We start from the raw sequence: 12,706 nt of genomic DNA, 5'->3' as shown, positions 1-12,706 counted from the left end.
GCCGACGTCACAGCGCTAGCTGGAGGCAGCAAAACAAAGGGGAAACTGGTGGCGGCCCATTCAAACCAGCGCAGATTTGGCTACATAAGGAGCTTAAAATATCATCTTGTTGTGATGTTGGGTGCCAGAATCGACGTGATACAACCTCAAATTAGAAATTTGCTCGGGGTGGTGACTGAAGGCTGTGACTGTGTAGTTCTGACATCAACTTTTTACGGAAGTCACAACGGTTCATGAAAAATCACAGCTACTTTAAGCAGACTGTGTGCATTTTACTGTGGACTGACTGTTTTGAAACTTATATGGTAGTTAAATAGCCCCTAGACCTCAGTTATCATGAAAAAAGCCAGGAGATTTCAGTTTTGACAATATGGGACCTTTAATGTTTATTTTTTTCCTTTTCCCTGTCTTTCTCCTTCCTCTTGCTGAAAGTAACCTACTAACCTAGATTTAGTGTCGATTAAAATATTTCTCTCAGTTCAGTGAAGAGGAAGGGCGTTCCCAAGTTTTCTTCCACTGGCTGCAAGACACAGGCACTTGTATTCATGGTGCTTTTATCTACATTCTCCAATTACATATTTTGAAGGCCACTTTCCTGATGTGGAGGACCATTAGCCTTGAGATTTCTTTGAAAACATTTCTCTGTTTTAATGACGCTCAACCCTCTTAGACACACAAGGCTGACCGCATTTTATTATGAAAGAGAAAAAAAGAATTGGAAAGTGGAAGAGAACATGACAGCTTTCTTGTGGTGTAAGAGCTGCTTTTGTTGGAACAAAATCTGTCAGTTGTTCGTGTAACAAGGTCTGGAGAAGTGGGTCAGTTCAGTTTTAGCTGTGGTCATCGGTGGATCTTTGTGCTTGTGATTCATGTTTTTAATCACTCAGTAATGAAGGCCTTCAGCTCTTTTATAGTGCTCCAATTCAGACAGTGCACTGTGTCCGGGACACTCTGTAAGATTTAAATCAGAGGTGGAGACCTGAAACTGAAAAACCTTAAACTACAAATCAGTCATTTTAGTTTTAAATTCACTGTCATATCCAGTATCTCATGCTACTTATAAATAAATTGTAACAAATATCTATGATATTAGCCAGTAAGTATTTTGGTATTTATTATGTATATGTATGTTAATTTCTGAAACTGTTTAAAAAAAAATTATAATAATTTTTTTCAACAATGATGCATTAAATTGTATAAAAATGACACAAGCAAATACATTTGTTAAAATAAATGCTGTCCTTTTGAACTTTCTATTCATCTAAGAATTCTAAAATACTGTATTGTGGTTCCACAAAAATATTTAGAAGCACAAATGTTATCAACATCAATGAAGAAATTTTTCTTAAAGAGTCAATCAGCATGTTAGAATGATTTCTGAAGGATCATGTGACACTGGAGACTGGAGCATTTTCAGCATCATTTTTTTTAACAATTTGCAAACCATTACCCTCAGTTGCCTCACCTCTGCTTTGAATAAGGATCAAGTGCATTCGATAAAACAAACACGTACATGCTGGTCTCTTATAAAATAACTATTGCGTCAATGTCTTATCTACAGTCCTTGGGTTTGTTTATGCGCATACAAACATATAAAACATCAATCACAGCAACTCCGGAAACTGTTATTTCCTCCGTAAGTTTCCACTGTTAATGTTTTGCTGCTGCACTGTGAATTAATGCAATTAATGTCGTGACATAGTTTTATATGACGCAAAACCCCCAATAGGGAAGCAAGTGGCAGTGATGTCTTATGTGGAGTAGATTGCAGGAGACTGAGTATCTGTGGAGGTCTGATCCTTCAGGCTGTTCATGTAATAAAGACATTTAGCCGTTGCCTGTTCTGTGTTTGGCACTCAATGTTCTTTTGTGGCCACTTGTATAAGAGGGCCGTCTGATGTCTGTGATCCCTCCGTTTTGACGTCACTTGCTCGTGGCACATGCTGTCTCCAGGGAAACCTGAGTGAGTGCCCAAAAAAAGAAAAAAGAGGAAACGAGAAGAAGATAAGAGTGGAGTTAGACCTTTGTGCTGAGTCACTGTATGTGAGCTTTCCTTAATGCATGCTTGTGTGCATATTTGATGATCACCAAAAACTATATTACTATATCAGTTATACTAATGGAAAACAGAAATGAATGACCTGATACCCGTTACATCTACCTGAACAATTTTTCCACTGAACGGGGGATAAAGAACTGATGTTTTGACCTTTATCTGAACACCCATAAGGCAAACCTTTTAAATATAATCTGTGTTCTTTTTTGTAAAATATGGTTCTTTTGATGTTACTGTGTTCATTGTCATTGCTGGTTCATGATGACCCTCCTCCCCTCTTTGTTGCTCTGCAAATTAGCATCAAGTGTTCTTAAGCAAAGATAATCAATTTCAAAATCAATGGTCTTTTTGTAATTATTATTTTTCATTATTATTCATGTAGCACCAGTCTTTACTAACAGACTTAAGAGTCCACATCAGTGATCATACGAGTAGTGTGTAGAGACATCTAGTGGTTAGAGCAGAAGTGCCCAAACTTTTTAATATGAAGGGCTAAAATTAGTTGATTGAGGGGTTAAGGCCAAATATAAATGTTGCATTATATCCAACTATATTACTGTATAATTATATTAAATGACAGAAAAATAATAATAAACAAAAATTATGATATTTATTTGTACTAATTCACTTTTTTACATTTACATCAATACAAAAAATATAAAAAATTGTTAAAACAAAAATATAAATTAGAAATAAACATACACTTCAATGTAATTTGATTGATTGATTGATTATTTATTTATTTATTGGTTTAGAGCTCCTCTTGGTGACTATTACCTGTCTTTTCTCCTCAGCCACACATATATGTTTCCAAGGAGCAAGAGTGTTGTGGGTGTGTCAGTACAAACTGTTCTTGTGAATGATTGTGTTTTTGTGTGTTTTGCCTCCAGGCTTCCATTGTTCCAGGCTAGTGCTTTTGCTTTTCTCGCCCCTGCAAGAGCCATCCTTTCACTGGATAAGTGGAAATGTAACGCAACAGGTACATGTCACACACACACGCTCATGTCCCCTCTCAGTCACGCTTAAAAGCGCTAACCTGATTGTCCTGTTTCTCTGCAGCTTTTCCTTTAATAAATGCCACAGAGCTGCCACACACAGAAGACATCTGGTACCCCAGGATACGAGAGGTGTGTTAAAACAAAGAATGAAAGAGATGAGATCAGATGAATTTAATGAGGAACATTAATGTAAAATTGATCAAGGAAGTGATGGTGTGAAACTAATGAAATAAAATGAGGTGACAAGTTAAGGCAGATTGGTTATAACAGGTTTGGCCCATGGATCTGTGTGACCCTAAATGAGATCACAGAAAGGGCTCTGCATTGGCATAAAAAAACATCTATAGAACCACTAACACTGCAAACCTTAAAGGGGTCATATGATGCTTTTTTAAAGATCATTATTTTGTGTATTTGGTGTAACAGAATATGTTGACATGCTTTAATGTTCAAAAAACACATTATTTTTCAAATACTGTACATTATTGTAGGTCCTCTATGCCCCGCCTCTCTCAAACGCTTCGTTTTCTACAAAGTCCCTCCTTCCGACAAGCGCAGTCTGCTCTGATTGGCCAGCTGACCCAGTGCATTGTGATTGGCAGAACACCACAAGCACTCTTCGGAAATGTAACGACCCTTACCATAATCGTGAGCTTCATCTTTCAAAGGGTAGTTAACAAATCATCTTTACATTAAAATTTTATATTGCAATGTATCAAATACATAAATACTTTTTTGTATCATTTTTATAGTTAAAAATCTTAAAATGTGACCGCGGTAACATGAGCTAATTTAAATGTTGATTCAAATAGTTTTACGTGAGTTTTAGCATGTCTTTTAATGTCATACAAATAACAATGTGTATTTAGTGCACTAAAATCAATGGAAAAACAACTGGGGGCAGATTTATGTTCAGAGTGAATATACTGTAAAGACAAGTGAAAACCAGATACAGCAGAAAGAAAGAAAAATGTGTAATTAAATTATAATATTGAATATGTAACTTTGTTTAAAAATGTAACAACTATTATGTACAAATTGAAGCAATAATAACTATAGATTGCACACGCTCACTGTGTGTGACATGAAAATTCAGTTACCTGGACTTTCAGTGGAGGAACTACTATAATATCTTAATTTGTGTTTTGAAGATTAGCCAAAGTCTAATGTGCCTAAAGTGGGTTTGGAACAACAGTAGAGTGAATAAATTATACATTTTCATTTTTGGATGAACTATCCCTTTATCTGTCTTTTAAGAGACTTTTGCCTAAACTGAAGACAAAGCAACTTGAGCCAAATTTGATTAAATGGAGCATTACGCTGTCTGGAGGCCTTTGTCAATGACACTTTTCAACCTTTGATCACTTTTAACCTTTAACTGCTTAGTTTTTTGTTTTGTTTTTTGTTTTTTGCAGATCCCTCCTTATTCGTCTTTTTGTTTAGTCTATATATGTGATCAGATTTAAGCACAATTTCTTTCTCCCTCTCTCTTTGTTTCTGTAGATCCAGGGTGCTATAATAGTCTCGTCTCTAATAGAGGTGATCATAGGGGCCTTGGGTTTGCCAGGTATCCTGTTGAAGTACATCGGCCCGCTCACCATTACCCCTACTGTCACTCTCATTGGGCTCTCGGGCTTCCAGGCGGCTGGAGAGAGGGCAGGCAAACACTGGGGCATCGCCATGCTGTGAGTGCAGTTCTCTCTCTCACACACACACACACACACACACACACACACACACTTGTGTATATATAACTTGTCTGTCTCTGATTTTTTAGTAGCCAAGACTTTATGGTATATATACCTAGCTGAGAAATATACACTTTAGTTAAATTTAACATCTATCATGCGTGTTCTTGTTAAGACTGGAAACTGTTTGCGTGTGTCATGAAGACGTCAGTGGAGAATACACCCTTTCCTGAACTCTATGAAATTAGTCTGAGCACTCATTCCTCACATCCACTTATTACACACACACACACACACACACACACACACACACGTTTGTGTATATAACCGATCTGTAGCTCTGTGGAGCCAAAATGTAAACTCTCTCCCCTCTTTTAAACAGAACCATATTCCTGGTGCTGCTGTTCTCTCAGTATGCACGTAACATCCAGTTGCCGCTCCCCATTTACAAATCCAAGAAAGGTTGGACGTCTTACCGCCTGCAGCTGTTCAAGATGTTCCCAGTGAGTTTCCAAATTAATCCAAGACAAACTCGTCTGTTCATTTCATTCAGGAAATTAGGGAAAATACCTCAAATGTATATAATAAGCGAGTACATCATGAATCCATTTTCCAAATCGTGTTTTTGGCTTATCATGAATCACTACGGTACACCTATGATAAGTATTTATATCCTGACTATTTTAGACTGCGGAGTAGCCCAGTACCTGCGTTCCAATACCAGTGTTCTTCCGCAAGATGCGTGCAGTTCTGTTTATTGACCTCCAAAGTGGCAAAAGTTACAGACTGCATCTTTAAGTATAGTAAATGTAGTATAAATATAGTATATAGGCATATATGCCATTCCATTCAAACATATATTTACTTGCTTGCATATGTTGTTGTTGCCAAACTTTAAAAAAAATTAAATAAAACACACTAGTTGCATAGGAGACGAAATAAGAATATTTATTATTTTATTTTATTATTTTAGTTTTTCTCAGTGCCATTCCATTAAAAATATTTAATTATTTACTTTTTTGCTTACTTGCTTATTTTGTTGCCATTGTTGTGATAAAAATCATTAATAAAAAAACAGAACCTCATAGCAGCTAAAATCAGAATATGATCATTTCTGGTTTTGTTGTTTTTTTTTTACATTCAAGTGATAATCTGTGATCAATTTCAAATTGCAAATGTTGCTTTTTAAATCTATCAGCAGGTAAAGTTGTTGGACACGTGTTGTTCCATATCTCAATAATCAGTGTGTTGCGTTTTTCATTCCAAAATGATCCACATTCTCATTAAGGAATTATCATGATCATTAGCAGTCTGGTGTCTCTAGCTCCCAGCAGCGTGAGCTGGCATTTTCAGAGTCTTGGCACAGCTCGTAATCTGCCGTTAGCTCTGATGACAGCCGTAATTATCATGCTGTTTCAGAGATGAGGTCTTTTTGGCCTGTGTTTTTAAATGGAAGCACAGCAGACAATGACATGGCAATGAAAATGAGTGTGGGAGGCAGATAGAGGCAAGCCAAAATACACAGATTGATCCTTGATGATGAATCGTGAGGGAGTTTCAGCTTGCAGTGTTGTCTGCTTGTTTGAAGGCTAGTGAAGGAGGTTGGATAACATGTCTGGCTTTGTGTTCAGCAGTCTGGGTTATTGATCAGAATTTAGCATGAGAAGAGTTTCTTTTAAGTAACTGGGTTTATCTCTCTTTCTGTCTCTCTGTAGATCATCATGGCGATCCTTGTGTCATGGTTTCTGTGTTTCATCTTCACGGTGACTGACGTGTTTCCTCCTGAGAAGGACAAATATGGGTTCTACGCCCGAACGGACGCCCGACAGGGCATCCTGGCAGCCGCCCCCTGGTTTAAGATACCCTACCCCTGTGAGTGTTGGTTTTGAGTGTTACGTGTGTGTGTGTGTGTGTGTGTGTGTGTGTGTGTGTTTTGGTATTTTCCCAAACTTAGTGAACTGCACATGTTTCTGTACCTCTTTAGGCCAACCTTTGTGAAAACCAAGTACACTTTAGCATACTTTTACAGTACTTATTATGAGTATAATATACCTTTAAGTGTGAACTGAAGGTAATGTTTTAGGAGACCTATTTGTTAATTGCAATTAAATGAAAAGTATTATAGTTTACATTTATATTAGAAGTAATAAGCTTAACTTAAGAGTGTTTTTGACGCACTGAAGTAGGGAGGATTTTTTTTGACCCACCAAAGTATTCAATAAACCTTTATGGGGAAGGAATTTCTGTATGCTAAACCTGATAAGATTACCCATAATGCTTTGTTTTAGTCCAGTGGGGGTTGCCCACAGTGACAGCAGCAGGGGTGATTGGAATGATGAGTGCTGTGGTTGCCAGTATTATAGAGTCCATTGGAGACTATTACGCCTGTGCCCGTCTCTCCTGTGCCCCGCCTCCACCTGTACATGCTATTAACAGGTACAATACAAGGACACAATTGCACATATCAAAACTGATAAGAGATCTATCATGTTTGGTATCCTGAGGCGCTAATTGGAATCTCTTTTTCTCAGAGGGATCTTCATGGAGGGTCTTTCCTGTGTTCTCGATGGCATCTTTGGGACAGGAAATGGCTCCACATCTTCTAGCCCAAATATTGGAGTGCTGGGCATCACCAAAGTAGGATATTTTCCTATTTGGCCTCTGTGATATTTTGTTTGTGTAGTCGCTTACAATGAAGAAATGCCATATTGACTCATAAACTGGTTGTACAGTGCTTGGCTTCAAAGAGCTGGCTGTTAAAAGCACTCACAGAGAGCAGTGCATGTGGCACATACAGTAGCAGCATGTGTTAGACTGGCCTTCAGTGACTGCAGTGGATCATTAGCACCCTAAAGACCTTCAATACGGAAGAGAGCAGCTCTTGAGTTTCCTGTGAGCATCATTAAAATAAGCTCTGGCTGGCTATGTACTCCCAGAGGAACTATTTATTTATTACACATGCAACTGCTACTCATGAGGCTGCTACTTTGATTTGAATACTTTGTTTTACAGTTCCATAGTTACAATTTATCCTGACACATTTACTGCAGAAATTTTGGGGGGGAAAAAACCTTAATATCACAATTACATCAAAAGTTTGGGCTCAGTAAGATTTTTGCTGCTTTGCAAGACATTAATGCTTTTATTCTGCAAGGATGCATTCAATTTAATCAAAAGTGACAGACATTTATAATGTTAGAAAGTTCAAGAGAACAGCATTTCCTTGAAATAGAAATATTTTCTATTTATCAGAGAATCCCCAAAAATATTAGGCAGCCCGACTGTTGATACTAATAAGAAGGGTTTCTCGAGCTACAAATTAGAATGATTTCTGAAGGATCATGTGACACTTAAGACTGGAGTAATGATACTGAAAATTCAGCTTTACCATCACAGGAATACATTACATTTGAAAATATATTACAATAAAAAAAAAGAGTTGTTTTAAATGATAATAATGTCACAATATTATTTTTTTACTGTATTTTTGATCAAAAAATGCAGCCCTGCTGAGCATAAGAGACTTCAAAAACTGACCAAACACTTTCAAATCAGTGTATATTTCAGTTTATCTCACTGTATATTGCGGTGTAATTTAGTAGATCAGTCACAATAAACTGCACAGAAAATCTTTGAGACCTGATTTTATTGAGAATCTTTAACCATGGCATAATCCATTGACATCCATTGCTTTTGATTCCTAATGATAATGCATAAAAAAAGTACATGAAGAGAATCACAGCATTTAATAGCGTTCTCTGATTGGTCGTTTTTTTTCTCTCTGTGTAGGTGGGCAGCAGGCGGGTAATTCAGTATGGGGCAGCACTGATGCTACTTCTAGGAATGGTGGGTAAATTCAGCGCTCTCTTTGCATCATTGCCGGACCCAGTTCTGGGAGCGCTGTTCTGCACTCTGTTCGGCATGATCACTGCTGTTGGCCTTTCCAACCTGCAATTTGTGGATCTCAACTCGTCCCGCAATCTGTTTGTCCTTGGCTTCTCCATCTTCTTTGGCCTGGTCCTACCCAGCTATCTCAAAGGAAACCCTCTAGTCACTGGTAGATACACAAACACGTGTTTGTAAACTCACCACATTGGGAATGATGATTGCTTCTTGAGGGACCAGTGTGGAACCATATTCTTTTCTTCTTTTGTAGGTATAGTGCAGATCGATCAGGTGCTGAACGTTCTGCTTACGACTGCCATGTTTGTAGGAGGTTCAGTGGCGTTTGTGCTGGATAATACTATTCCTGGTAGGTGCAAATCTCATAATGCACTCATACAACTCTCTTCAATCTTTGGTGAAAGTTCATGTCACATTTCTAATTTTTTAATTAACAAAATGCTGGTAAATGTAGTAATAACCTAGGAATGATACAGGCATTTTTTTCAGGCAGTTTTCAATCACCATTTGATGTTGACATTATAACATTAAGAATCTATAGCACTATATAAATTATAGGGCTGCACAATTTGGCAAAAAATGATTCTATATTAATATGACTATACTACTAATACTACTAATTACATTTGAAGTAAAACATTGTTGGCGGAAAACCGCAGGGGAAGCTCTTAAAACTTCTGTTGACTACCGCTGGTTTATTAGTGCTTCTCATTTCAAGTGTGGGAAGATGTGTGGCATGTGCTGCGTTTTCAAATGTGTGTTACAAGCGACCTAAGCAGATGCAGAGATCGCGTTTCTAGAGAACCAAGCCTCTCCGAGAAACTGAAAACCCCAGCTCATAAGCTGCTCATGTGTAAATCAACACAGTGCTGCGCTATGCTGCATATAATTTAATTAAATCAAAGCCTTTGCGATTTGATAATCACACTAAGCCATATCGCAATTTCAGTTTTATTTTCAATTAATTGTGCAACTCTAATTGAAAATATTTATAAAACATTATAAACTTTCGTTGATCTTGTTTTACTTCATTTTCAGTGCATTCCCTGCTTTCCTCTCATTAACTCTTTCTAATCTATTCCAGGCACCCCGGAGGAAAGGGGCATCTGTAAGATGAATCGTGGAAACGGCGTATCTAAACGAGACAGAATGGAGTCTTACGACCTTCCGTTTGGTATGGACTTCCTGCGGCGCCATCGCATTTTCCAGTACCTCCCAATCAGCCCCACTTTCGCTGGCTACCAATGGAGCGTCCTCAGCCACGGCTGCCATAACAGAAGAGAGGACGACATGCCAACAAAGCCAGAACTGGGAGAAAGTGGGGTATAGTTTAGCACCAGCATGCTTTCCATTCCACCCAGAGCTATAAACTCTTTTCATCCTACAATCCTTTAAAAACTCTGTATCCTTTTTGATCGAGTTTGTCATCAACACTAAAATTGGTTCCTAGCTGTTAATACAGCCTCTTAAAACTTTGACAGCGCAGCAACTGAAGGTGTCTCCATGACAACAGCGAGTGGATGCAATGCAGGTTGTACTCGTTCATCTCTCTCTGTGTGGGAGAACGTGAAAACAGAGACTAGTAGATGGAAAAATCACTTTCCGAATTTCCAAAATCAGTGTTCCTTTTTTTTGTCCTGCACTTCTCCGTCTGCATCCGTGTGTAGATAATTGGATGTGTTTGAATTTAAATGACGTACTAATGATGTGTGCCACTATCACACATATTCACAATAAACACAAACACGTTCAATCTCGCTTTATGCATGGCGCAGTTCCGGATCCCGTCAAAGCGAGAGGATCGTTAAAGGTTTACTTAGTGATGCAAGGTTATTGTGCTTTACGTTTGAATTGCACTGCTTGGGTTAACGCACAAAATGTAGTTTGCTTGTTCCTAATTTAGCTTGCTCCGTCTGCATCCGTGTGTAGATAATTGGATGTGTTTGAATTTAAATGACGTACTAATGATGTGTGCCACTATCACACATATTCACAATAAACACAAACACGCTCAATCTCGCTTTATGCATGGCGCAGTTCCGGATCCCGTCAAAGCGAGAGGATCGTTAAAGGTTTACTTAGTGATGCAAGGTTATTGTGCTTTACGTTTGAATTGCACTGCTTGGGTTAACGCACAAAATGTAGTTTGCTTGTTCCTAATTTAGCTTTCGGTGTCCGAGTCTTGCTTCCAAATCCGTAAGTACTTAAATTGAAATGAAAAGTTGAAGTCCCAATGCCTTCAATTTAAGGAAAATTCAGTCATACAAATTAATGTTTTAGTCATCTCGTTTATGTCGTTAGTTAGCTGCTATTCTGATTAATAGCTCATATCGAAAGAAGCGTTTCTTATTAAATGACACCTTGAAATTGTAGCGTGTTTTGGAGGCGGATAGCTATGCAGTAGGTAAATTGATACGAAAAACCAATGTATTTCAGTGCATGGTTTGCAAAAGAAGGAAGACTGGAAGGGAAAAACTTGAGAATGGTTGCACTCAGGCAGCCCCACCGAAAGGCATGAGGATGACGTTTTTCTTTTGGTCCAAATCTATTGAGGCTCCACATTTTTGGTATGTCTTCTGTGATATAGGTGGCACTTCCTCACTGCTGTTCAAGTGAATGTGGTTTATAATGTAGATTCCCACAAGCACTGCAGATGTGGTTTGTTTTTGGACACAGAGAGGATGGGCGGCATTTAGTGGGCATTTATTGACAGGCTCTCCAACTGTACAAATCCTGTTATACTGCATTATCACAATCAATTACTAATCATTAGTATTTAATTGGAACTATTAGTTCTCATTTTTGGTTTACAGACATTCTATAATCTTTACAGTAACAACATGTACAACACAAAGCATTTTTAAATGTACACTATCAGTTTGTGGTGCAGCATTGAAACCAATTTCTGATCATGTCATGGAATGGAGACTTCATTGGCCTTCCTGATTTAATAGTGTGCAGTTGTGCTTTCACCTCTGTGATAATCTCACTTAGAGCTCCATCTGATGGTTGTATCTTTATTTGAAGCTCTCACTGTATCCACGTCAGATTCCGAGTTTCTTTTGTTGACTTGTAATTTATTTATTTATATGTACTACATCTACTATCTTTGTGCAAATCCTTTGCTGCCTGTAAGCAGGAAATGGGAGGTGCAGTTCTGCTCTCTTAAGGTTTGATTTGATATGCTGTCCGCATGGTGCAAAGAGAAATTGCAGTTTTATGTTACCACAGTCTTGATATTTACTGGTGCTCCCTCTGCGAGTCATTCCAACTAACATGTTTGAGGTGTTTATCTCTCTCTCTTTCTCTATTTCTAGCTGACCTGTGATACAGCCGGATGTTGGTTTCTTTGACTTGTTTTGTATTTGTTTTTAACAGAAACCCCTAATTATGCAAGGACCATTTCACTTGGTAACAATGTTACAACTGTTACTTTGTTTTCAGCCTTATGTACACATTTTTCAAAACGTTCTGTGCATTATAGCAGGAAAGAATACATCGCTAATGTGTTTGAGAATGTTGAGGTGACAGTATTTGGGACCTAAAAGCCAGATGTGAGTGCTGTATGTATACAAGGCAATACTAATTTACTTGAGCACTTAGAACAGAGTGCTGCAGTAATTGAGTAGAATAAGATCTACAGTTCAAAACTTATGTTGCAAAGAATCCATTACTATAGCACTTTTTGTTCCTAAAATAATCGTGTTATAAAACATTCAGCACTCTGAGGTGTGGTATAATGATTGTCTGTGAATCCAAAGTAAATGCATCTGAGAAAGTGTGTGACGTTTGCCTCTAAATCCCATCCCGTTCACACCGATAGTGCTTGCAGGGGAGTCAGTCCTCATCTCCTAAACGTTTTTCCTTAAATAGTTTATTGAAATGTTATTTGAAACGGAATATGACATCTTATGAAGACCTTTCACATCCTGTGGTGTTTATTTGTCATTTCAGTCGTTTATATGGCAGTGACATGAATAAATATTTGTCCAAATATATAGCAAATAGTGATTTCAAAAGGATTTTTAACGGGTCTTTGGTCATTAACACTTAAACATTTA

The 12,706-nt window shown here is 37.9% G+C and overlaps 1 protein-coding gene across 2 annotated transcripts in view; it reads left to right on the top strand.

Annotated features, from left to right (window-relative positions):
• LOC107553837 (solute carrier family 23 member 2) overlaps positions 1-10,009 on the top strand; it is a 24,567-nt gene extending 14,558 nt beyond the window's left edge. For both annotated transcript variants that reach the window (XM_016236154.1, XM_016236153.1), the window contains 10 exons: positions 2,947-3,035; positions 3,116-3,183; positions 4,558-4,739; positions 5,125-5,245; positions 6,458-6,614; positions 7,031-7,178; positions 7,274-7,379; positions 8,532-8,799; positions 8,899-8,994; positions 9,730-10,009. In XM_016236154.1, the coding sequence (XP_016091640.1) occupies positions 2,947-3,035; positions 3,116-3,183; positions 4,558-4,739; positions 5,125-5,245; positions 6,458-6,614; positions 7,031-7,178; positions 7,274-7,379; positions 8,532-8,799; positions 8,899-8,994; positions 9,730-9,974 (1,480 nt within the window). In that variant the 3' untranslated portion in view covers positions 9,975-10,009. The remainder of the gene's footprint in view (positions 1-2,946; positions 3,036-3,115; positions 3,184-4,557; positions 4,740-5,124; positions 5,246-6,457; positions 6,615-7,030; positions 7,179-7,273; positions 7,380-8,531; positions 8,800-8,898; positions 8,995-9,729) is intronic.
• Positions 10,010-12,706: the final 2,697 nt, after the last annotated feature.

The sequence above is a fragment of the Sinocyclocheilus grahami genome, unplaced genomic scaffold (assembly GCF_001515645.1).
Source record: "Sinocyclocheilus grahami isolate Dianchi unplaced genomic scaffold, SAMN03320097.WGS_v1.1 scaffold482.1, whole genome shotgun sequence".
NCBI classification, from domain to species: domain Eukaryota; kingdom Metazoa; phylum Chordata; class Actinopteri; order Cypriniformes; family Cyprinidae; genus Sinocyclocheilus; species Sinocyclocheilus grahami.
The sequence above is the reverse complement of the archived record's forward strand: the minus strand, read 5'-3'. Positions and strand labels throughout refer to the sequence as shown.